The 26,549-nt window shown below is 53.1% G+C and overlaps 2 protein-coding genes across 10 annotated transcripts in view; one reads left to right on the top strand and one right to left on the bottom strand.

The window, feature by feature from the left end:
- Nucleotides 1-1,194, bottom strand: part of LOC116943494 (mast/stem cell growth factor receptor Kit-like) — a 32,413-nt gene extending 31,219 nt beyond the window's left edge. Inside the window, exons 1-2 of one of the 3 annotated variants that reach the window (XM_076067863.1) lie at nucleotides 1,042-1,194; nucleotides 694-848 (exon numbers count right to left, since the gene is read on the bottom strand). In XM_076067863.1, the coding sequence (XP_075923978.1) occupies nucleotides 694-848; nucleotides 1,042-1,124 (238 nt within the window). In that variant the 5' untranslated portion in view covers nucleotides 1,125-1,194. The remainder of the gene's footprint in view (nucleotides 1-693; nucleotides 849-1,041) is intronic. The other 2 variants (XM_032956345.2, XM_076067864.1) reach the window with 2 other exon arrangements.
- Nucleotides 1-24,136, top strand: part of LOC116943505 (uncharacterized protein C8orf48 homolog) — a 67,026-nt gene extending 42,890 nt beyond the window's left edge. For 2 of the 7 annotated variants that reach the window (XM_032956368.2, XM_032956369.2), the window contains 3 exons: nucleotides 12,715-12,917; nucleotides 13,339-13,491; nucleotides 23,359-24,136. In XM_032956368.2, the coding sequence (XP_032812259.2) occupies nucleotides 12,715-12,917; nucleotides 13,339-13,491; nucleotides 23,359-23,535 (533 nt within the window). In that variant the 3' untranslated portion in view covers nucleotides 23,536-24,136. The other 5 variants (XM_032956366.2, XM_032956365.2, XM_032956367.2 and 2 more) reach the window with 5 other exon arrangements.
- The last annotated feature ends 2,413 nt before the right edge of the window (nucleotides 24,137-26,549 follow it).

Below are 26,549 nucleotides of genomic sequence, written 5' to 3'. Positions count from 1 at the left end.
AGAGGGCATGCAAAACGTTGATGATGGCAAGCTTGACCTTAGACTTCACGCGAGGGTGAGTGCCACGGCACCGACAGGGGGATATGGGACCGTTTGACAGTGTCTACGTGAACAAGTGGTCGCTCTTCCAGCGATCATCGTGGACATGTGGGATCCAGTGAGTGACTCGGGAAGAACGATGAGGGAATTTACCGTGAGTCCTTGAAAATTATAGGATCGAGGACATCGGAGGCCAGAACCTGCGAGGTGAAGGACTAGAGCTGAGAGAACGTCATGGAACTGGCCTTGAGGTCCAGGACCGTTAGCGCATCTACACACCATCATAATCGTCACCAAAATTTCGCAATGGCTAACATTCAAATGTCGAAATAAAAAAAAAATCCGAATGGAAAAAAAACCACTTGTCTTCTGTACACAGAGTAAAAGTAAAACACGATCGTTTCACTACCCTTCCTGTCATCTGTGACAATGCTGACAGCGATGAACCCAGAAGGGCCTCGCTGAGATACAACACTCGTTTTAGCACGGTGCTGGGTTGGATGTGTGCACTGGAGAAACCCCCACACGTACGAGGGAAGGCTCCAGACCTCCTCATGGGCATTCCCCACAACATCCTCACGGAAGACGAGCGTCGTCGCTGTTCGTCTTGTAGCGATGAGGTGAATCCGGGTGGAACTGCACAAAGGGACTCGCCTGCAAGCACCTCCGCCGTGCCGCAGTTGCAGAGGATGAGGAGATGGAAGAGGTGGAGGCTCCGATCCCTGGGCTCCATGGCGTTTGGCTGCCTACGGGGATGCACGGTGGCACTTTTATAGCTGAGCTCCTCCCGCCGCAACGACCCGGGGCCACTACCGGAGAGGTGAGGAAAAAGGGCAGAGCGGAGCAGGAAGAGGAGGAGGTGGCGGTGGAGGCGATTTCGCGTAGGCAGAAGTGGTGGTGTGAATGTTTTGGAGGTGGTGGTTGTAGGATTCAGGTGGGGTAGTGATGGTGCAGTGGAGTCATCTTCGGCAAAATTTGGACAGAATGACGCGGAGAGATTACCACTCGTTGTCGCCACTCCGGCGTCCCTTAGGCACTCGGAGCGATCCTCCTGCGAGTGACGGGGATGAGGAACCACCGGTCATCACCCTTTAACACTCGCCCTTGGCGCAGAGCCATTCTGTGGGGCGTAACTCCACTTTTGCTGACCATGTGCTCTTGTGGTACTGTGGTGCCCACTGCGGCTTTTAACTGTGGCTCTGGTTCCATCCCTCAGAAGTTCCTGTTTTTTTTCACTCAAACGGAACCAAAGACCCCGGGCTTGTTTACCCAGTTTACCCAGGAAAAACTATTTTTTTCAGGAGGGTCCTGCCATGTGCGTTGCTTATTTGCAGTCAGGATTACACACCTGTTTAATGCCAGAGAGGGTAACACCCTATTCTTGTTTCTTACAGGTTTGATGTGGCTGTGTGATCCCAATTGAGTGATTTGCGGGCCATCTGATAGCATTGGGATCGTTGGCCAACAACCCGCTGCATTGCGTGATATTGTGGCTATGGGAGGCTTTTTCTAACCTCCTCAGGTAGACCTCTCGAGGTATCTTCGTTTAAGAGCTGCTGCAGTAAACTCTGCTTCCACATCGCACTCATCTCTGCTTCTCGTCGTGATCGACCCTTCGCCGCGGTCCCTCGTGTTCCTCCCGTCCCGGTGCCCCTCCGTCGGCACCCACGAGGCCTCCGTTGCAAATTCCATTTCTGCCGCTGGTTGAACATCTCCCGATTGCACATCCCCACTCCTCCTGGCTTGCTGTCCCCCTGTTTCGGTTTTGACTGCTCCGATGTCACGCGACCCCCGTCGACCCATTCACACATTGTCTCCCAGCTATCTCTTGACATCTCGAAACCTGCTCGGATTTGCTCGAGCTCCTTCGCCGATGCGTCCGCAAATGCATCGATGTCGTATTTTAGAGCAACGGAGCGAAAACCAATTGCACAAGCCAGACGTAAAACGAGAAGTCGTGCATAGGAGACGGCACACATGGGACGGAAACGCCGTTCGCTCGAACCTTGCCGGTGCATCAATTCTCTGGGAAAGGGGTGAAGGATCGCCCGTCTCGTTTGGAGGCTCACTGGAGCACACCTCGTGAACCAGAGGTGGGCAAAGTATGTCAATGGCACTTCACCAGATGGCCCTCGATGCCCCCCCCCCCCCCCCGGGTGCTTGTGAAACCTGCGAGCACCGCGTTCCAGTCCTGCCCGGATGAACAAAGACCCCTTTCCACCATCGTGTCTCAAATTCAACAGAATGGCACGACGCTCTTCGCCACGGTTTCAGATGTCTCTGATGGGCGTGACCCCGGACGGAATAACAGGGAACCCAGAGCACCCTTTTCAAAATCTTTTGTATTGCGGCAAGGGACGCCATTCTGAGCACGTGGAAGGAGCATGGGATCCCCATCTACATCATACTGGTACAGCACCCTCTAACGGCCGGCCCCTGTGGAGCACCTAGGCCCTAGGGTATAAGCTGACCGGGAAGACCATAAAAAGAGTTGCAGGCCATCTGGAGTCCCTTCCTGGACAATCCTGTCCTCACCCCCCCCCCCGCCTTCTCGTGACACTGAGCCCCCCCCCCCCACCCACCCTTCCGTGGGCCCCCGTCGCGTTGTGCGGCGGCTTGTTCAGCATAAAGACGGAACTCCCAGGGTGAACCGAGGTGCGGGTGACGAAGCCGGGTCGAGCCGTTTTTGCTGGATGTTATACGCAGATGAAAATAAACGGTGGTATGCATGGGCCCTGTCGCGTACGAGGAAGTCATTTTCGCTGTGAGAATCTCGTGAAACAGAGTAGCTTATTTTTATATTGGTGACAGATTGGAGACCAAAAAAGATGGTAAGTTGTCAGTACAGAATTTACTTTATCAACAAAGCGAAATACAGCAAAGGACATCTCTCCACAACGGTGGTTCTTAACCTGGGGATGCACGCACCCAGGGGGTGCACGCACCCCCTGGGAGTGTAAGATGCCCCTTCTGAAATGGCAAGACATGCCAGATTTTTTTAGACATCGGAAACACAAATCAAGCACAGGCACGTACAGTGAGGGAAAAAAGTATTTTATCCCCTGCTGATTTTGTACCTTTGCCCACTGACAAATAAATGATCAGTCTATAATTTTAATGGTAGGTTCATTTGAACAGTGAGACACAGAATAGCAACAAAAACATCCAGAAAAAACGCATGTCAAAAATGTTATAAATTGATTTGCATTTTAATGAAGGAAATAAGTATTTGACCCCTCTGCAAAACATGACTTAGTACTTGGTGGCAAAACTCTTGTTGGCAATCACAGAGGTCAGACGTTTCTTGTAGTTGGCCACCAGGTTTCCACACATCTCTGGAGGGATTTTGTCCCACTCCTCTTTGCAGATCTTCTCCAAGTCATTAAAGTTTCGAGGCTGACGTTTGGCAACTCGAACCTTCAGCTCCCTCCACAGATTTTCTATGTGATTAAGGTCTGGAGACTGACTAGGCTACTCCATGACCTTAATGTGCTTCTTCTTGAGCCACTCCTTTGTTGCCTTGGCCGTGTGTTTTGGGTCATTGTCATGCTGGAATACCCATCCACGACCCATTTCAATGCCCTGGCTGAGGGAAGGAGGTTCTAACCCAAGATTTGACGGTACATGGCCCCTTCTATCGTCCGTTTGATGCGGTGAAATTGTCCTGTCCCCTTAGCAGAAAAACACCCCCAAAGCATGTTTCCACCTCCATATTTGACGGTGGGGATGGTGTTCTTGGGGTCATAGGCAGCATTCCTCCTCCTCCAAACACGGCGAATTGAGTTGATACCAAAGAGCTCCATTTTGGTCTCATCTGACCACAACACTTTCACCCAGTTGTCCTCTGAACCATTCAGATGTTCATTGGCAAACTTCAGACGGGCATGTAAATGTGCTATCTTGAGCAGGGGGACCTTGCTGACGCTGCAGGATTTCAGTCCTTCACGGCGTAGTGTGCTACCAATTGTTTTCTTGGTGACTATGGTCCCAGCTGCCTTGAGATCATTGACAAGATCCTCCCGTGTAGTTCTGGGCTGATTCCTCACCGTTCTCATGATCATTGCAACTCCACGAGGTGAGATCTTGCATGGAGCCCAGGCCGAGGGAGATTGGCAGTTCTTTTGTGTTTCTTACATTTGTGAATAATCGCACCAACTGTTGTCACCTTCTCACCAAGCTGCTTGGCAATGGTCTTGTAGCCCATTCCAGCCTTGTGTAGGTCTACAATCTTGTCCTTGACATCCTTGGAGAGCTCTTTGGTCTTGGCCATGGTGGAGAGTTTGGAATCTGATTGCTTCTGTGGACAGGTGTCTTTTATACAGGTAACAAGCTGAGATTAGGAGCACTCCCTTTAAGAGTGTATTCCTAATCTCAGCTCGTTACCTGTATAAAAGACACCTGGGAGCCAGAAATCTTTCTGATTGAGAGGGGGTCAAATACTTATTTCCCTCAATAAAATGCAAATCAATTTATAACATTTTTGACATGCGTTTTTCTGGATTTTCTTGTTGTTATTCTGTCTCTCACTGTTCAAATAACCCTACCATTAAAATTATAGATTGATCATTTCTTTGTCAGTGGGCAAACGTACAAAATCAGCAGGGGATCAAATACTTTTTTCCCTCACTGTATGTGTCTAAGCATCTGTATTATCTTATTACAGTATAAATGTACAGCAAAATAGAATCACGCGTTCTGCCTATCTGAACCGCTGTTTATATAGGTGTAATGACAATAGAGTCTGCATGCAGTGTGAGTGTACTAGTGGCCACGGGAGGTAATTACAGGGGAGTCAGCCTTCAGTGCGAATGCACTAGTGGCCACGGGAGGTAATTACAGGGGAGTCAGTTGTGAGTGCGAAGGGACTGGTGGCCAAGGGAATGATCGAGAAGGGAGCATGGTCAGGTGGCGGAAGAGGACGGCGGAGTCTGCTGGTAGAGCGAGAAGGTTCGGGAAGGGGGGCGAGAAGGTTCGGGAAAGGGGGCGTGGCCTCGGTTGGTATATAAGGGGGAGATGCGGGGGAGACTCAGGGCTGTTGCGGTGGGGGTCTCTGCCTGATGTCAAGTGAACGTGTCTTCAATAAAGTGCCATCTCAAGAGAAGTGTGTTCAGTGGTCATTACACAGGTGTAGTGATGCCGACACACGTTATGACTTTTAAGAGCCTTTATTCAGACACAGCACGAACGATGCCCAGGGATGGGTCTTGAGGCTTGAGCTCCATCTCCTCTCGAACAGTCCCCTCTCCTTGTGCTTTTCTCCTTTTATACCTCCCAAGCCCCCCTCTCCAGAAGCTTCTATCACTGCGTAGCAATTTGCGCGCTGCGTGGTGTGAACATCGCCACTGGGGAGACAAAGGCGGCCGGGCGTGGTGAAAGCTAGTAATAATATATAATATTAATTCCATGTATACAGCGCTTTTCATCAAGGATCTCAAAGCGCTGTGCGGGAAAGCAGCAACAGACACTCAGCATATAAATAATTATATTATGCATACATTTTAAGAATACATTTTCTAAATGAACTAAACTTTACTAAGCGGAAGCGTATACATAGTTTTTAAGGCGCGTTTTTAAATTGTCCACAGACTCATAGATCCTGATATCTCGTGGAAGAATATTCCATAGCCTGGGGGCTACACGGGAATAATGAGCAGAAACGTACAATTAATCTGTCTCGTCGCTGTCTTATCTGATTACACCTCAAGATCTCTTGTATCATCTCACTACTTATCTAGCTATTGTCTATCTCTCTTGCGTCGTCTTACTGAGATTGTATTTATTGAAAAGGTGGTGGGGGTAGGGGGTGCAGATGGAATTTATTTAGGCCCACAGTAGAATCGCCGTTTCCACAGAACCCGGACACATTCCCCGGTCAGCGTGAGGTCCATGGAACCTGTGTAGCACGGCTGTAATTTATAATATATTGGGGGGGACATTTTGAGCATATTTGAATATTGGGGGGGATGTGTCCCCCCCAATATTCAACATATTGCTATAAAATATTTAAAAAAATAATCATAATTGCTATGCTATGTAAATAAAAACAACAATTTGCGAAACCTTGGCCACAATATTTGGACTTGTCTTCACATAAATCAATGCATAGATTTATGTTTATATGATTGTGGTTAGGGTTGTATTTTATTAATCCCTAATCTCAAACATTACATACAAGGAAACAAGAAATGGTAAAAAAGTAAAAACAGATCAATGTAATACAATGCACTATTAGACATTTTAAAAACATATTTTAGGCAGGAAATGAGTTTTCAAATTTAGATAATTTTCTGGGTTGGGACCCCCAGACCCCCTGGAAGATTTGGTCCCCCCCAATGTTGAACCCATGGCTACGGCCTTGCTGTGTAGGTTATTGTTATGGAGCGCAACACGGCAATAGCGGCATCAGACCTGGGTACAAATCAATTCCTACCGCCACCCAACCACAGACCCCGATTCCAGGATCCAATCCGGTCCGGTGGCAGCCCTAACTCAAATCTGGGTTAGGGGTTGATTCAACCCATCATCCCTCCGGGGTGGATAGAATAGAGCACTGCTCTGTCGGGGAAGTTGTGGTGCTCGTGGTGGTGGTGGTCCTGTTGTTTGTTGCAGGAGCCGGGATAACCCCAGGGACATGGCGAGGCTTTTTTTATTGTTGCATGCGACAGCTTTAAACGTGCATTTAATGAACACCGCGCCCCCCACTGCTGTAAGCGTTGGGCCAATGTTGCCCCCAACAGTTCAATTATTACCGAGGCCACGAGACGATCAATGCGCATGGAATACGCTTCTAAGCGTAATTAATGTATTTATTCAATCGACTATTTCCACCACGGGCTGTACATGAAGACGAGGACTGCCTCGGTTGCTTATTTGAGCCGCAGGAACAATTTTTTTGTTTTGTATAATCAGCCACGATCAATGAATGCTCTCCTGGTTACCAGCAAGACCCTCCCCAAGCCGCTTGGCATCTCTCTACTGTGGCCACGCACGCGTCTCACACTCAGCAGTGGCTATGGGTGGCCCCCCTCCCCATGTTTGGTGGGGGTAATCAATTAATGAGTCGCCTCTCCAGTAGACGGTACTGCAGTGGTTCTTCTTAACCTGGGGTGCACGCCACCCCCTGGGGGTGCGAGATGCCCTTTCTGGGGGGGGGGGGGGTGCGAGACATGGCCAGATTTTTTTTTTAAGGTAAATAATGGAAAACACAAGTTACACATGGGCACGTCATTGAGAGGAAGACTTGAGGTGGTAGAAAGCACAGAGAAGACGAGAGAGAAATGGCTGTGGGTGTGGTTCGGTCATGCGGGAGAGACAGCGGTAAAAATGATGCGGGTCAGACGGTGCTAATGATGTAAGTGGTAAGGAAAGAGATGAAGAGGAAGGCAGAAGAAGAGGTGGGTGGGGGGGGAGAGGCGATGTGGTGCGGTAGGAGGCGGTGGCACGAGGAGAGGAAAGAGAGATGGCCCAGGGCGGCGCAGCGTTGAGAAGTTTGGCGAGAGCAGTGGAGCACCCCGACGACACGAGTGGGACAAACGCGTGGTAGAAGAATAAGTAGACCTAAGCACAACTTCCTTCGTTTAATCAAACTTTATGTATTTGTTAATAGTTTGGCAAGATTTAAATTTCGATTTAAAGCTTTCGTGACTGCAATGATTCATCTTCTTTGGTTCTTTCGGTAAAGTCACGTAGAATGAGAATAAAATAATAAATTGATAAAATAAAATAACACAATAATATTCTCACGACGTTTCGGCCACAACACAAGCGGCCTTCATCAGGTGAAGGGGCGAGACTGTCTGGTAGGACAGCGCTGGAGTGAAAGAGCCACGTTCAGATCACGGCCTTTAAGCTGTGTGAGAGGAACAAAGCGCCTTAGAGTCGCGGCATCTCTTCAGAAAGGTGAGAGACTCGATTAGTTGAGCCTTCTTATCCCGAAGTCTGTTGAATGATCTTAAGGATGTGTGGAATCCCTCCCCGTAGAGGCGGTTAAATTTCGATTTAAAGCTTTCGTGACTGCAATGATTCATCTTCTTTGGTTCTTTCGGTAAAGTCACGTAGAATGAGAATAAAATAATAAATTGATAAAATAAAATAACACAATAATATTCTCACAACGTTTCGGCCACAACACAAGCGGCCTTCATCAGGTGAAGGGGCGAGACTGTCTGGTAGGACAGCGGTGGAACAACCCCATATGAGTGGGACAAACGCATGGAAAAATAAGAAGCCCTAAGTACAACTTTCTTTGTTTCATCAAACTCGACGTATTTATTAAAACATATTTTTTTAAGATTGAGACCCAATGGGGTTGCGAGGCTGCAGTGAATGTCACGAACCACTGCGGTGTTGTGTGCAGTGTGGAGGGCACACGGGGGGGGAGGGGCACACGGGGGGGGGGAGGGGCACACGGGGGGGGGGAGGGGCACACGGGGGGGGGGAGGGGCACACGGGGGGGGGAGGGGCACACGGGGGGGGGAGGGGCACACGGGGGGGAGGGGCACACGGGGGGGAGGGGCACACGGGGGGGAGCGAGGTGATTGGTTGATTCTCCGAGGCCTCCGGGTGCCCAATCAGCTGGCGTGGCACGGCTCGTGATGACGTCACGCGCAGGGAGCGCGACCCGGAACAGCGTGGAGATGGGTGAGTGGTGAGTGAGTGGTGAGTGAGTGGTGGGTGAGTGGTGAGTGAGTGGTGAGTGAGTGGTGAGTGAGTGGTGGGTGAGTGAGTGGTGGGTGAGTGAGTGGTGGGTGAGTGAGTGGTGGGTGAGTGAGTGGTGGGTGAGTGGTGAGTAGTGGGTGAGTGGTGAGTAGTGGGTGAGGTGTGGGTGAGGTGTGGGTGAGTGGTGAGTAGTGGGTGAGTGGTGGGTGATGGGTGAGTGGTAGGTGAGTGGTGAGTAGTGGGTGAGTGGTGAGTGATGGGTGAGTGGTGGGTGATGGGTGAGTGGTGAGTGAGTGGTGAGTGATGGGTGAGTGGTGAGTGAGTGGTGAGTCAGAGTGGTGCGTAAGTGGTGAGTGAGTGCTGAGTCAATGAGTGAGTGAGCGGTGAGTGGTGGATGAGCGGTGGGTGAGCGGTGAGTGGTGAGTGAGCGGTGAGTGGTGGGTGAGTGGTGCGTGAGTGATGAGTGAGCGGTGGTTGAGTGGTGAGTAAGTGGTGAGTGCGTAGTGGGTTAATGAGTGGTGTGTAAGTGGTGAGTGAGTGAGTGAGGTGGTCAGTGAGTGAGTAAGTGGTGGGTGAGTAAGTGGTGGTAGCGTGAGTGGTGAGTGAGTGAGTGGTGGTTGAGTGAGTGGTGGGTAAGTGTTGAGTAAGTGGTGAGTGAGCAAGTGATGAGTGAGTGGTGAGTGAGTGGTGGGTGAGTAAGTGATGAGTGAGTGGTGGGTGAGTGGTGGGTGAGTGAGTGGTGAGTGAGTGGTGGGTGAGTAAGTGATGAGTGAGTGGTGGGTGAGTGGTGAGTGAGTGAGTGGTGAGTAAGTGGTGAGTGAGCTAGTGATCAGTGAGTGATGAGTGAGTGGTGGATAACTGGTGAGTGAGCAAGTGATGAGTGAGCATCTGAACCGTTTCTGAGCCTCCCGAGGTACATTCGGCTTCTAGCGAGTAGCTGGTGCTGTGTGTAAACATCGCCACCAGGGAGACAAAGGCGGCCGGGCGTGGTGCTGACCCCCCCCCCCCCCACCTCGTGCGCCGTGCCGGCCTTCACAGAGACGCTCGCTCACGGAAACTTGCCCCGACAGTCCGCCAAAGCCAGCCCGAGAACGCCTTTAAACGTGGCCGCAAAGAGCACCTAGCCTGGCACCTAGCCTGGCACAGGCCTGGTACCTAGCCTGGCACCTAGCCTGGTACCTAGCGTGGCACAGGCCTGGCACCTAGCCTGGCACCTAGCCTGGCACAGGCCTGGCACCTAGCCTGGCACAGGCCTGGCACCTAGCTTGGCACCTAGCCTGGCACAGGCCTGGCACCTAGCCTGGCACCTAGCCTGGCACAAGCCTGTCACAGGCCTGGTACCTAGCCTGGCACAGGCCTGGCACCTAGCCTGGCACCTAGCCTGGCACAGGCCTGGTACCTAGCCTGGCACCTAGCCTGGCACAGGCCTGGCACCTAGCCTGGCACAGGCCTGGCACCTAGCCTGGCACAGGCCTGGCACCTAGCCTGGCACAGGCCTGGTACCTAGCCTGACACCTAGCCTGGCACAGGCCTGGTACCTAGCCTGGCACAAGCCTGTCACACGCCTGGCACCTAGCCTGGCACAGGCCTGGTATCTAGCCTGGTACCTAGCCTGGCACCTAGCCTGGCACCTAGCCTGACACAGGCCTGGTACCTAGCCTGGCACAGGCCTGGTACCTAGTCTGGCACAAGCCTGTTACAGGCCTGGTACCTAGCCTGACACCTAGCCTGGCACCTAGCCTGGCACAGGCCTGGTACCTAGCCTGGCACCTAGCCTGGCACCTAGCCTGGTACCTAGCCTGGCACAGGCCTGGCACCTAGCCTGGCATCTAGCCTGGCACAGGCCTGGCACCTAGCCTGGCACCTAGCCTGGCACCTAGCTTGGCACAGGCCTGGCACCTAGCCTGGCATCTAGCCTGGCACAGGCCTGGCACCTTGCCTAGCACCTAGCCTGGCACCTAGCCTGGCACAGGCCTGGCACCTAGCCTGGCACAGGCCTGGCACCTAGCCTGGCACCTTGCCTGGCACAGGCCTGGCACCTAGCCTGGCACAGGCCTCGCACCTAGCCTGGCACAGGCCTGGCACCTAGCCTGGCACCTAGCCTGGCACAGGCCTGGCACCTAGCCTGGCACAGGCCTGGCACCTAGCATGGTACCTAGCCTGGCACAGGCCTGGCACCTAGCCTGGCACCTAGCCTGGCACAGGCCTGGCACCTAGCCTGGCACCTAGCCTGGCACAGGCCTGGCACCTAGCCTAGTACCTAGCCTGGCACCTAGCCTGTCACAGGCCTGGCACCTAGCCTAGTACCTAGCCTGGCACCTTGCCTGGCACAGGCCTGGCACCTAGCCTGGCACCTAGCCTGGCACAGGCCTGGCACAGGCCTGGCACAGGCCTCGCACCTAGCCTGGCACAGGCCTGGCACCTAGCCTGGCACAGGCCTGGCACAGGCCTCGCACCTAGCCTGGCACAGGCCTCGCACCTAGCCTGGCACAGGCCTGGCACCTAGCCTGGCACCTAGCCTGGCACAGGCCTGGCACCTAGCTTGGCACCTAGCCTGGCACAGGCCTGGCACCTAGCCTGGCACAGGCCTGGCACCTAGCCTGGCACCTAGCCTGGCACAGGCCTGTCACAGGCCTGGCACCTAGCCTGGCACCTAGCCTAGTACCTAGCCTGGCACCTAGCCTGGCACAGGCCTGGCACCTAGCCTGGCACAGGCGCCGTGTTAACGCCGCTGAGCGGCTGAATGTCGGCTGTTGGATGAAGCTCGTGCGGGGCCTGTAGCAAATGTTATGAAGGGGCCCTAAAAACACGTAAATATTAAAATACATAAATGTTTAACTTGCACAGTAAAGTCATTGTACTTTCATTTGCTATACAGCCGAATAATACGACAAATCGCTAAGCTTAGACACCCAGTCGTTCGTAAAAAAGTTGAAGGCGGTACAGTACTATAGTAATAGAGCAAGTGCAGAATCACTGAACCGGAATTGATAGCTTGAAAGCATTTAGCGCGGGGCCCTTGAAAGTGCGGGGTCCGTAGCTACACATGTGTGTAGTAGCTACTACACGTGTGTAGTAGCTACTACACATCAAGTAGCTACTACACATCAAGTAGCTACTACACATGTAGCTAATTGTGCTACTGCGATAATCCGGCACTGTTGTGTTGTTATTGTTGTTATTGTTGGTCGCCTCTCGTCGAATCTTGGCGAAGTATTTTCCGGAGCTCAGACCCGGGACAGGAAGAGACCGGCATCCATCCTCCCACACGGTGGGTTCGTGAAGGAGGAGAGCAAAGGCCGTGGGAGCATAGAAGTACTGTACTTTACAATTTATTTTGCTGCACTCTCCACCACGCAGACCCCCCCAACCCTATGGCCACCCATCCCGACTGGCCCCATGTCCCCCGTATCCCTGCCATCATGCACTCGTGTCCCCGACCCCGTGTCTCCAGTTGTATCCCCATGTCCCCGTGTCCTCTAGTTGCTTCCCGGTATCTCCCGCTGTGTCCCCGTGTCTCCGGCTGTGTCCCCGCGTCTCCGGCTGTGTCCCCGCGTCTCCGGCTGTGTCCCCGCGTCTCCGGCTGTGTCCCCGCGTCTCCGGCTGTGTCCCCGCGTCTCCGGCTGTGTCCCCGCGTCTCCGGCTGTGTCCCCGCGTCTCCGGCTGTGTCCCCGCGTCTCCGGCTGTGTCCCCGCGTCTCCGGCTGTGTCCCCGCGTCTCCAGCTGTGTCCCCTTGTCTCCGGCTGTGTCCCCGCGTCTCCGGCTGTTTCACCGCGTCTCCGGCTGTGTCCCCGCGTCTCCGGCTGTGTCCCCTTGTCTCCGGCTGTGTCCCCGCGTCTCCGGCTGTGTCACCGCGTCTCCGGCTGTGTCCCCGCGTCTCCGGCTGTGTCCCCGCGTCTTCGGCTGTGTCCCCGCGTCTCCGGTTGTATCCCCTTGTCTCCGGCTGTGTCCCCGCGTCTTCGGCTGTGTCCCCAGCTATGCCCCCGTGTCTCCCGCCGTGTCCCCTTGTCCCCACAGCGAACACGGGGTCTGACGCTGCCCTCTCCGCGTTCTGCCGGAGGAGCGTGGAGAGGGTGCGGCGCGAGAGCCAGGGTCCCAGGGGCAAAGAGACCCCCAGAGGGGTCACGTGGACCCCCAGGGGTGATCCCGATGAGACCCCTGTCCCCGAGGCGCTGCTGCAGAGATTGCGTCTCGCCGCGATTGTGGACGATGTGCGGCAGGTGAGGACGGGGTGTGCAGAGCAGGTGTGCAGGCCCATGGGTGTTGAGTGACTGTGTGGTGGTGAGTGACTGTGAGTGACTGCGTGGTGTTGAGTGACTGTGAGTGACTGCGTGGTGTTGAGTGACTGTTGAGTGTCTGCATGGTGTTGAGTGACTGTGAGTGACTGCGTGGTGTTGAATGACTGCACGTGGCTGCGTGGTGTTGAGTGACTGCGCGTGACTGCGTGGTGTTGAGTGACTGTGAGTGACTGCATGGTGGTGAGTGACTGCACGTGACTGGGCGTGACTGCACGTGACTGGGCGTGACTGCACGTGACTGCGTGACGGTGCGTGACTGCGTGGTGTTGAGTGACTGTGAGTGACTGCGCATGACTGCGTGGTGTTGAGTGACTGCGCGTGACTGTGTGGTGTTGCTGTCCAGGCGAGCACGCTGCGGCTGCACGTTCCAGCGCGCTGCTCCGCGTGCCGCGACGCTACCGCCGCCCTCGCCCGGGAAGCTTTTGTACGACGGAAACGATCACAGCTCCAGGAGGGCAGACTCCAGCGGGAGATAGACGGACACCTCTACACAAAGGTGCTCCTCTAAACACACACACAAACACACACATCTGCGCACAAAGACAAAGATCCCTTGTATATATCGTTTAACAAACTGTTGGGGCAAGAGCTGTCCGCGGGGTTGATGGTAAGGACCCGTCTCATAGTCGCATGCTGCAGGTTCAGCAGTAGTGTCTCCCACTTCTTGTCAGAGTGGGCATCAATCACCAGATCATCACCATGCATAGCATGGTCGAACAGTAGGAATCCATCCCTTGACCGCGCCACGGCATCGATCAGCCTCCCATTGCATCTGCACCAGATCGATATTCCACCGGTACAGCTGTGGAAAGTGTCGCAAACGATGCGGTCAAAGATGTTAAGTTGTGTATTGGGCCAGAGGACATCCCTGTCGCACCGCAGGGTGAATGGGGAATGGCTTTGACGTGAGATCACGCAGCTTTACCTGGGCCTACCCACCATCACAAAGGTCCTTAATGATTGTGAGCAGAGTCGTTTGAGACTCCGAAAGCACGAAGAACAACCCAAAGCCCTGGCCTATTCATGGTATAATCGGCCTTGACCAGGTCAATAGAGCAGAGATGTAGGTCCTATTGAAATTCTCTACATTTCTGCTGTAGCACACAGAGAAAATGGTGTCCGCCAAGACCCCTCTGGCTTGAAACCACGTTAGGGTGTCACAACACTCTCCTCATCGTGTCTGGCAAGGTGATGTTGAATAACCCTTGCCATGACCTTCCCCGGCATACTGAGGAGGGAGATGCATCGGAAGTTGTTGTAATCTGTGCGGTCCCCCTCCTTAAAGAGGGGGACCGCACAGGGTATCCTTCCAATTATATGGAACCTATCCTGCGGACCAGACCATTGTAATAATATCACATGGGGAAGTTTGCACACAGATGCTACCCCTCCCTCAGCAATTTGCTTGAGAGGTCATCTCTACCCGACGCTTTATCTGGTATCAAGATCCGGATTGCCTTTCGCACTTCCTAAAGAGATGGCACACCAGCCAAACCACTCACAGGGAGTGGCTACTTCCTCCAGCATTTGTAGCCTCGCCAGCACCAGCAGGGTCAACCCCACCTCGCCCTCTTATCCTCGGCAGACCGGCTGTGAAATTGTTCTCGGGGTGGGGGGGGGGGCGGGGTCGGAGATCTATTTCGCTTAAGGATAGTGAGAGGTGTGTCGCTGCAAGTCGCTTTTTTGACGAAGTCAAAGAGTGATTTGTCATCGCAGGCTTCCGAGTCAGTTTCCATTTCTTCAGCGGACGCCGCGACCGCCGCTCATTCTCGCAGCGCCGCACGCTTCTCCAAACCGCTGAGCGAAGGGCTACGATGAAACTTCTCGGATGTCGTCGGACGTCGTCAGGCGGTGGGAGCGGGGCCTACGGCCTCCGCTAGCCAGAGCCACTGGGGAGTTCTACCCTAAATGCAGCCGTTGCAGCTGCATGAACCTCTCAATTTCCCCTCGGCATTAGGAGGAGGAGAGGGTTGGGGGGCCAGGCCAACCCCAGCTGCAATTGACGATGACATTCTCGCTTGCAATCTACATCGGCAGCGAGCTGAGACCACGGTCACTATGGGTTTGAACGGGGTCCCAGGCGGACGCCCATCACCCCAGTGGAAGAATGGCAGGCGCATCTTACAGATGGTAAGCTGATGATCGGTGGACACATCAGCTCCACGGTAGGTCCCGGTGTCAAGGACATTGGCCCGCATACGCTTTCCCCGTCACTAGCTAGTCCAGCAAATGTTCTTGCTCGGACCCGGCGCGCGTTCGCACGCAACCCTGTACACCAAAACGCACGGCGGGCAAGGTGCACGTGGCAGGGAAACGATGCGATCGGGAAGAGGAGGCTGCGATGGGTGGGACGCGTGTGCATGCGTGGTGGAGGAAGAGGAGGGCACGTTGTCGGGACACGCATCGGAGAGGCACCCAGAGGTCGGCAACCGGGGGGGGGGCGGTGGTGGTGATTGTGACGCTGTCGACACCGTCCTGGGCATCGGGTTTCGACATCCGGCATTTGGGTGGTGGTGAGATGTGGTGATATCAACAGAATTGGCCGTGAAGGCTTCTTTACTCGGACACTTTACGTGGGCTAGATGTGGCCACGGGACCTGTCCGGTGCGGTGGTTTCTCCGGCTTATCGAACCGGCGGTACCCGTCCGCTGAGGCAGGCCTGCACGGCCGGTATCGCGGAGCTGGTCTGGTGGTGCGGTTGCTCTGGTGTGGTCGGAGTGGTTGTAGTGGCCGGAGGTCTGAGCAGATGCCGGGCCTGATAAGCGGCCCGACCACCGTGTTCTGGGAAACGATTCGTGCCGCACGTGGAAAATATCGGCGTGGTTCTGCTCCCCGATCGCACGGCACAAACACGACGTAAACCTTCAAAGGGCACCGGCCCCGATCAACAAAGCACAGTCCGGGTTCTTTGTACCTTTTGGTCCATGTATTGATCTGTTAATGAATTAGTATGTGGACCATTCTGCGTTTCCGCTAAGAAGTTGTTTCACTCCATAAGTCTGTGCGCGCCCCGCTCCCGTGTGGCACGCAAGCGTTCGTCTCAACCTTAAGGCGGCTCACAACACAAAGGTCTCCCACGTATAGTGAGGGAAAAAGGTATTTGATCCCCTGCTGATTTTGTACGTTTGCCCACTGACAAAGAAATGATCAGTCTATAATTTTAATGGTAGGTTTATTTGAAAAGTGAGAGACAGAATAACAATTTAAAAAATCCAGAATAACGCATGTCAAAAATGTTATAAGTTGATTGGCATTTTAACGAGGGAAATAAGTATTTGACCCCCTCTCAATCAGAAAGATTTCTGGCTCCCAGGTGTCTTTTATACAGGTAACGAGCTGAGATTAGGAGCACACTCTTAAAGGGAGTGCTCCTAATCTCAGCTTGTTACCTGTATAAAAGACACCTGTCCACAGAAGCAATCGATCAATCAGATTCCAAACTCTCCACCATGGCCAAGACCAAAGAGCTCTCCAAGGATGCCCGGGACAAGATTGTAGACCTACACAAGGCTGGAATGGGCTACAAGACCATTGCCAAGCAGCTTGGTGAGAAGGTGACAACAGTTGGTGCGATTATTCGCAAATGGAAGAAACACAAAAGAACTGTCAATCTCCCTCGGCCTGGGGCTCCATGCAAGATTTCACCTTGTGGAGTTGTAATGATCATGAGAACGGTGAGGAATCAGCCCAGAACTACACGGGAGGATCTTGTCAATGATCTCAAGGCAGCTGGGACCATAGTCACCAAGAAAACAATTGGTAACACACTACGCCGTGAAGGACTGAAATTCTGCAGTGCCCGCAAGGTCCCCCTGCTCAAGAAAGCACATATACATGCCCGTCTGAAGTTTGCCAATGAACATATGAATGATTCAGAGGACAACTGGGTGAAAGTGTTGTGGTCAGATGAGACCAAAATGGAGCTCTTTGGCATCAACTCAACTCGCCGTATTTGGAGGAGGAGGAATGCCGCCTATGACCCCAAGAACACCATCCCCACCGTCAAACATGGAGGTGGAAACATGCTTTGGGGGTGTTTTTCTGCTAAGGGGACAGGACAACTTCACCGCATCAAAGGAACGATAGACGGGGCCATGTACCTTCAAATCTTGGATGAGAACCTCCTTCCCTCAGCCAGGGCATTGAAAATGGGTCGTGGATGGGTATTTCAGCATGACAATGACCCAAAACACACGGCCAAGGCAACAAAGGAGTGGCTCAAGAAGAAGCACATTAAGGTCCTGGAGTGGCCAAGCCAGTCTCCAGACCTTAATCCCATAGAAAATCTGTGGAGGGAGCTGAAGGTTCGAGTTGCCAAACGTCAGCCTCGAAACCTTAATGACTTGGAGAAGATCTGCAAAGAGGAGTGGGACAAAATCCCTCCTGAGATGTGTGCAAACCTGGTGGCCAACTACAAGAAACGTCTGACCTCTGTGATTGCCAACAAGGATTTTGCCACCAAGTACTAAGTCATGTTTTGCAGAGGGGTCAAATACTTATTTCCCTCATTAAAATGCAAATCAATTTATAACATTTTTGACATGCGTTTTTCTGGATTTTTGTTGTTGTTATTCTGTCTCTCACTGTTCAAATAAACCTACCATTAAAATTATAGACTGATCATTTCTTTGTCAGTGGGCAAACGTACAAAATCAGCAGAGGATCAAATACTTTTTTCCCTCACTGTAGCCTTTAAATACTGCTGGGGCGAGTGCTGTTTCGCGAGTAGCACCTATGAAGGCCGTCAGTGGCACACGAGGTGGTAGGTGGCCAACACCAAGCCTGGCCGCCTTTGTCTCCCCAGTGCTGATGTTTACACACCAGGTGCTCATTTAAGGCTGAGCCTACCTAGGGGAGGACCAGGACAGGTTCATATATTCGACGTTAATATTGGAACTGCTTTTTGTGTTTAATTTGTTGTCCTTGTGTAACCTCCGATTAGCATGGTTAGCTACGTACGGTGTGAAAGAAGTTCAACATGCATACATACATACATGGTCATGATCGGAAAATTTATTTGGGTTGTTGGGTTTGGAGCGTAGTGTGCTAACCACTGCGCTACCGCTCCCTATAACAACGGACACACCCACTCACTTGACCACCACACTGCAGGTCACAACAACGCACCCACCACTCACTTGACCACCGCACTGCAGGTCACAACAACGCAGCCACCCACCCACCACTCCTTTAACCACAGCACTGCAGGTCACAACAACGCACCCACCACTCACTTGACCACCGCACTGCAGGTCACAACAACGCAGCCACCCACCCACCACTCACTTAACCACTACACTGCAGGTCACAACAACGCAGCCATCCACCCACCACTCCTTTAACCACTACACTGCAGGTCACAACAACGCACATACCCACCACTCACTTGACCACCACACTACAGGTCACAACAACGCTACCACCCACCCACTACTCACTTAACCACCGCACTGCAGATCATAACAACGCAGCCAACCACCCACCACTCCTTTAACCACAGCACTGCAGGTCACAACAACGCACCCACCCACCACTCCTTTAACCACAGTACTGCAGGTCACAACAACGCGCCCACCCACCCACCACTCACTTGACCACCGCACTGCAGGTCACAACAACGCACCCACCCACCCACCACTACCTTAACCACCGCACTGCAGGTGTGGTGGTTAAGTATGGTGCAAAAGAAATTCAACATGTTTCTTTCCCTTCCACTGCTCCTCTCGATTACCAACAGCACTTGCCCCCAGTGGTCTGTTGAAGGTTACACGGGGGATTTTGCCATTGTGGTACACGAGGTCTGTGTATGTGGAAAAGTCTTTGTGGTGGGTGAGTTTATGCGGTGTGTGAGTGTGTACGTCTCTGCGTGTGCTGTATGTGGTTTTTTTTTGGTGCGAGAGTGCAGTGTTGTTCGTGTGCGCGAATTATTTGGCTCGCGTGCGTGCGCGTGCGTGGTGTGTACGCACATGTTTCTGTGCATGCAACGTGTGCGGTTTGCCGCGTACCAGCGTGGCTGTGTGCGTGCGCGCGCTTTGGTGTGCATGTGGCACGTGCGCTCTGTGTGTGGGGTGTGTGAGTGTGTGGTGGATGTGTAACGTAGCTCTCGGAGACACCGTCTCGTTCAGTTATCAGTATATTTGTCGTGAGTAAAGTCCGCCGACTCGCTGGTAACGTAACGAGTAACCGCGAGTTGACTATAGACAGCTGGGTAACTTCTGAGACTCTACGCGTCGCTCCCCATGTAGCTGGCTGGCTACGCAGGGAGCGGGACGCGTAGTAGTCACGGAGACAATATGTGACCCTAGCCTTCCAAGACTGCAAGGTGCCCGATCCAAGACGATGAAGACGACCCGCTCCAAGATGACCATGGCGGTGACAGCTCCTTGGTTCCTCCACAGCAGCAGCCCAGAGCCCTGTTCCACGCCGGCTTTTATCCACCCCCTCGACCCGGCCACGCCCCTTTTCCCGAACACTCTCTCACCTCCTCATCTGGGCCTGTCTGTCCCTGTCTCAATTATTATTTACGACCACTTAGGTCCCGTGCTATCCTTACGCACAGTCACTTGGAGCCCAGTTCTTCAAGTGACCGCTGCTGTGTGGACCCAGTTGAGTGATTTGCAGTGCATTTTTTTCATAATTGTGATTTTTTTTTCGATACCCGGTTTGTGTGTTTAAGTACGAGAGGAAACCGGAGAACCTGAAAAAAAGAACTCGTGCAGAACACGGGTAGAAGATACAAACTCCATACACTCTCTTACACTCACTAACACGGTGCAGTAGAACAGGGAGAGAACACACAAACTCCATACACTCTCTTACACTCACTAACACGGTGCAGTAGAACAGGGAGAGAACACACAAACTCCATACACTCACTCACAATCACTAACACGGTGCAGTATAACGGGAGTAGAACACACAAACTCCTTACACTCTCTTACACTCACTAACACGGTGCAGTAGAACAGGGGGAGAACACACAAACTCCATACACTCTCTTACACTCACTAACACGGTGCAGTATAACGGGAGTAGAACACACAAACTCCTTACACTCTCTTACACTCACTAACACGGTGCAGTAGAACAGGGAGAGAACACACAAACTCCATACACTCTCTTACACTCACTAACACGGTGCAGTAGAACAGGGAGAGAACACACAAACTCCATACACTCTCTTACACTCACTAACACGGTGCAGTAGAACAGGAAGAGAACACACAAACTCCATACACTCTCTTACACTCACTAACACAGTGCAGTAGAACAGGAGAACATACAAACTCCATACACTCACTCACACTCACTAACACAGTGCAGTAGAACAGGGAGAGAACACACAAACTCCATACACTCTCTTACACTCACTAACACGGTGCAGTAGAACAGGGGAGAACACACAAACTCCATACATTCTCTTACACTCACTAACACAGTGCAGTAGAACAGGGGGAGATCACACAAACGCCATACACTCTCTTACACTCACTAACACGGTGCAGTAGAACAGGGGGAGAACACACAAACTCCATACACTCTCTTACACTCACTAACACAGGGCAGTAGAACAGGGGAGAACACACAAACTCCTTACACTCACTCACACTTACTAACACAGTGCAGTAGAACAGGGGGAGAACACACAAACTCCATACACTCTCTTACACTCACTAACACGGTGCAGTAGAACAGGGGAGAACACACAAACTCCTTACACTCACTTACACTCACTAACACGGTGCAGTAGAACAGGGGGAGAACACACAAACTCCATACACTCTCTCACACTCACTAACACGGTGCAGTAGAACAGGGGGAGAACACACAAACTCCTTACACTCTCTTACACTCACTAACTAGGTGCAGTAGAACAAGGGAGAACACACAAACTCTATACACTCTCTTACAGTGAGGGAAAAAGTATTTGATCCCCTGCTGATTTTGTACGTTTGCCCACTGACAAAGAAATGATCAGTCTATAATTTTAATGGTAGGTTTATTTGAACAGTGAGAGACGGAATAGCAACAAAACAATCCAGAAAAACGCATGTCAAAAATGTTATAAATTGATTTGCATTTTAATGAGGGAAATAAGTATTTGACCCCCTCTCAATCAGAAATATTTCTGGCTCCCAGGTATCTTTTATACAGATAACGAGCTGAGATTAGGAGCACACTCTTAAAGGGAGTGCTCCTAATCTCAGCTTGTTACCTTTATAAAAGACACCTGTCCACAGAAGCAATCAATCAGATTCCAAACTCTGTACCATGGCCAAGACCAAAGAGCTCTCCAAGGATGTCAGGGACAAGATTGTAGACCTACACAAGGCTGGAATGGGCTACAAGACCATTGGCAAGCAGCTTGGTGAGAAGGTGACAACAGTTGGTGCGATTATTCGCAAATGGAAGAAACACAAAAAAAACTGTCAATCTCCCTCGGCCTAGGGCTCCATGCAAGATCTCACCTCGTGGAGTTGCAATGATCATGAGAACGGTGAGGAATCAGCCCAGAACTACACGGGAGGATCTTGTCAATGATCTCAAGGCAGTTGGGACCATAGTCACCAAGAAAACAATTGGTAACACTATGCCGTGAAGGACTGAAATCCTGCAGCGCCCGCAAGGTCCCCCTACTCAAGAAAGCACATATACATGCCTGTCTGAAGTTTGCCAATGAACATCTGAATGATTCAGAGGACAACTGGGTGAAAGTGTTGTGGTCAGATGAGACCAAAATGGAGCTCTTTGGCATCAACTCAACTCTCCGTGTTTGGAGGAGGAGGAATGCTGCCTATGATTTCAAGAACACCATCCCCACCGTCAAACATGGAGGTGGAAACATTATGCATTGGGGGTGTTTTTCTGCTAAGGGGACAGGACAACTTCACCGCATCAAAGGGACGATGGACGGGGCCATGTACCGTCAAATCTTGGATGAGAACCTCCTTCCCTCAGCCAGGGCATTGAAAATGGGTCGTGGATGGGTATTCCAGCATGACAATGACCCAAAACACACGGCCAAGGCAACAAAGGAGTGGCTCAAGAAGAAGCACATTAAGGTCCTGGAGTGGCCTAGCCATTCTCCAGACCTTAATCCCATAGAAAATCTGTGGAGGGAGCTGAAGGTTCGAGTTGCCAAGCGTTAGCCTCGAAACTTTAATGACTTGGAGAAGATCTGCAAAGAGGAGTGGGACAAAATCCCTCCTGAGATGTGTCCAAACCTGGTGGCCAACTACAAGAAACCTCTGACCTCTGTGATTGCCAACAAAGGTTTTGCCACCAAGTACTAAGTCATGTTTTGCAGAGGGGTCAAATACTTTTTTCCCTCATTAAAATGCAAATCAATTCATAACATTTTTGACATGCGTTTTTCCGTATTTTGTTGTTATTCTGTCTCTCACTGTTCAAATAAACCTACCATTAAAATTAAAGACTGATCATTTCTTTGTCAGTGGGCAAACGTACAAAATCAGCAGGGGATCAAATACTTGTTTCCCTCACTGTACACTCACTAACACGGTGCAGTAGAACAGGGGGAGAGGCACAAACTCCACGTAAACAAAATGCCAAGGCACCCTTTTGCCACGAGTGCCAAAGCGGTGTGCCACCTCCGGCACCGTGGCCGTTGGAGTTGATTTAAGGTGACGACGAGTGACTCGATGCGAGGTGCAAAGGAGCAGCGCGGAGGGGGTCGGCGCTTCCACCGGCGCGGGGAAACGGGGCCACGGCGTGGATGGCGGCGTGTTCCGGAGCCACGCCGCGGTGGCCAGGGCCGCTCCGGGGGCCTCGCCACGGTGGGGGCGCGAGGGCGCTGTGCGGGCATGTGGTCCCGGAGCGAGCAGGAAGCCGTGTCGCGGTGACTCGGGTTTACATTCACGCGCGCGCGCGTGTGTATGTGCGCGCTTGTGCATGTGTGTGTGTGCGTGTGTGTGTGCGCGCGTGTGCATGTGTGCGCGCGTGTGCGCGCGTGTGCGCGCGTGTGTGTGCGCGCGTGTGCATGTGTGTGTGCGCGTGTGTGTGCGTGTGTGCGCGTGTGTGTGCGTGTGTGCGCAGAGCGGTAGTCCAGCGGTTAGGGCGCTGCGCTGCCAAGCTGTCAGCGCAGTTCGATGGCCACTCAAGGCAACAACGGTGGCTGTTATCTGACCCGGTCCTGGGCCTCCCCTAGGTCGACTCAGATTCAAATGAGTACCTGGTGAGGTGTGCAGACATCACCACTGGGGAGACAAAGGCGGCCGGGCGTGGTGCTGGCCACTCACCCCCTCGTGCGCCATATCGGCCTTCGTAGGCGCTCGCTAACAGCACCTGCCCCTACAGTCTGTTAAGCTTATACGGTGAATCTTTGTCTTTGTGTGCGTGCCAGGACTCGCTGTCTCTCATTGGGGACATTCACGAGGGATTGCCCCTCCCCTCTGCACCCCCGGAGGTCATCTGGGGTCAGCTGAAGAGCAGAGAATCCTCACGGAGAGACCTGAAGGTGACCCTGATAGAGAGACCCCCAGAGAGAGGAGAGACCCACAGAGATAGACCCCAGATATAGACCCCCAAGGAGGACCCCCGAGAGCCCAGCTGATTAACAGCAGCCCCCCGTGGTCGCCCGGTCACAGTTGCGACGCCCTTGACCCCTGTGTGAAGGGGGTCACGGAGGTCCCGATCCCTAACCTCGGGCACGGAACCAGTCTGTGCGGTGACACCACTGAACGATCCAGCGTTTTGGAGGCAAGGATTGGTGGATCAGGGCAACTCCCGACTCTGCCAGGCTGCACGGCGCCATCGCGGTGGGAGTACAACAAGTGGGTTCGCAAACCTGTCTGTGTGCGGTCCTGAAAGTGCTGTTTCCTCGTGCGTCAGTGGTGAGTGTCCTCCACTCTCCGCACTTCCCTCGCACGCGCAAATGAATCAAAGATTGCTCGATTTGGATCGACCAAACTCATCCCTCACGTGGCAGGGGACCCTCCTTATGCCTACCTGGAGAAATAGATGACATCGTTTAGACTTCGCCAGTCCTGAATAAACTGTCTCTCTGTGGCCAAATGCAAATATTTGCAGAACTCCCTTCTGTCTCCATGTAAACGAGCACCGTAATTCATCACTGGCTTTCCACACCAATGTTGTCACAATAAAGAAGGTGCCTTCCTCCACATAGCAGTGTTGTTTTTTTTGTACGCATCCACTCAGCCACGCGGCCTTTTCTTTTTTGCGAGTTTCAATTTTTTTTCAGCAGCATCGGTTCAACGCGAGGGACCTCTGGACCGGCTTCTCAACCTTCTGGGGGTCTCATCAGCAGTGTCGGGCTCGTTGGAACAAATGCTGCCGGCCTGCCCGCCCGCCCGCTGTGATTGGCAGCAGCGCCCTCGCGGTGTCGTGGTCACGTGGCCACTTTAGGGGCTCTCTCGTCGTGGGACTCCCGAGATTTGGGGGTATGTGGGGGGGGGGGGCTTGTAACGGGGGAGCCCGGCCACGGTGGGGGTTGGGGGGGGTGCTGTGACCCTAGAAGCCCCCCACCCCCCACCAGGTATAGAGCTGTGACCCCCTTTGTGAACAGCAGGGGTCGCTTTTCCCATCCACGAGACGAGCGGGGCCCGAATAATTATTGGAGTGGCCGCGCACGTCCTGCAAGCTCGCGTTGGGCCTTGAGGTGGCGCTCATCCCTTTCAAATCCCTGAGCCGGTGGTGGAAATTCGGCATTTCGCCATGGCGGGTGGCGGTGTCTACACGTGCGTTAAACCGCAGTGGAATTCCCCTACAAAGTGGTACCCGTTTTCATCGACCCCCAGAGAGATGATGGGTTGAGTGACCCCCACCCTACCCTACCCCCGCACCAGAGATTTGAACTCGCGACCTTCCGATGGCTGCGAGCCGCTGCCGCCGCCGCCTCTGGACCGAGGGAATAAAATAATTGAACATTTCCCTCCGAGTTTCCCCAGTCCCTTTTGAAGTTGCAGGGCGACAGAGTGGACGTTTCGCTTACATCGCTGCGTTGGGACAAGAGGGATCAACTTACAGTGCACAGTTTCTCATCGATTGTAACAACAACACGTGCATTTTCACAGCGACTTCAGTGACGATGTCTCCTCTCGGTTTTAACTTCAGTTTTAAGCCAGCCCCCTTTTGAGGGATCACGACCCCGTTGTGGTGCTGCTAGATGGAAGGGGCCTCACCACCCCTGTGGGCGGGTGGGGGATATTTGACCATGCAGTACTTCATACGGCGCAGAAGAAGTCCAACAGCCTATACGATGCTGGTTCGCTGTGGCGGTTGGGGGGGGTGCCAATAACAGTGCAGGGTTACTGCTACGCTGTTGCCTGCTGCTGCTGCTGCTGCACAGTAGCACAGAGCCCCCCTTGCTTGACATGGGGGCAAGTCTACTCGGCGTAATGGGGGTACCCTCCCCCCCGGTGTGGGTTGATCCAGATTGAACTCCTCTGCGATGAGCTCACGGCAGGGGAACTGCCCGGAACGTCGTCGGTCTTTCTCTCCCACCTCCTGCTGGCCTTTTCTGGCCAGTGTTGTTGACTCAAAGCGTCGACTCTCTCAGCCGCATTCTACGAAGGCTGTATTATTATGATTCTTCTTCTACGAGGGATCTTTGCCTCTGTGTGTGTGCGTGCGGGAGCTGAATGTCTATTTGGAGTTAACGTGTTTTTGCTTCATTACCAGTAACCGCGTGGGGAGAACCGGCTAAACGGTTACCGGTTATCGCCTAACAATCCCCGTGTGTGCGCGTGGATGCTTGGCTCGGGATCTTTCTCCCCCCCCCCCCTCCTCCGTTTCCTTCCCCCTCATTTCCTCGCTCCCAGTGCCCCGGGGCCCCCGTGGGCGGGAGGGGCCCCCTCCCCTGACCCCTTAGCCTCCTCCACCCGCCTCAGAGAGGGGGGTAATTAGTTAATTACCCGAGGTAATTGGTTAATGTCTCTGATGCGGGGGTGAGGGGGGGGGCATGCCCCTCACCCCCAGCCCGCGTGACCAAAGCTCGGTTCTAGCACCCCCCGGGGGCGATTCCTGCTCACGGGCAACGTTTAAGTGGTGAATATTTGAGTAGCTGGTGCGGTGTTGTGTAAAGATATCGCGTGGTGCTGGCCACCCCCCTCCTCGTGTGCCGTGCCACCCTTCATAGGTGCTGCTCGCTAACAGCACTTGCCCCAACAGTTTGTTACAGGCTATACGGGGGGCCTGTGTATATGTGTGTGTTCGTCTATATTGTCTGTGTGTGTGTCTATGTATATATCTCTGTGTGTCTATGTATATATCTATGTGTGTGTTTGTTAAGTCTGTGTTACACAGCATCATTAAGCGGAGCTGCTGGCTGCTCTGGGCTCAATGATCTCTGGGAAGGAATGCGGCGGCCTGGACGAGAGGGAGGGGAGAGGCAGAGACTACCCCCGTGTCGCAAGACTCGGAAAATCGCAGCGATGCAGTATTTCACACGTGCAAAAGACAAAGATCCCCCGTGTAGCCTTAACAGACGTTTGGGTCAAGTGCTGTTGGCGAGCACCTACGAAGGGCGGCGCACGAGGGGGTGGGTGGCCAGTACCACGCCCGACCGCCTTTGTC

Source organism: Petromyzon marinus, chromosome 18, assembly GCF_048934315.1.
Source record: "Petromyzon marinus isolate PM22_M1 ecotype Great Lakes invasive population chromosome 18, UKy_Petmar_22M1.pri1.0, whole genome shotgun sequence".
Taxonomy (NCBI): Eukaryota; Metazoa; Chordata; class Hyperoartia; order Petromyzontiformes; family Petromyzontidae; genus Petromyzon; species Petromyzon marinus.
Note: the sequence above shows the minus strand (reverse complement) of the source record. Positions and strands in the feature narration are given on the sequence as shown.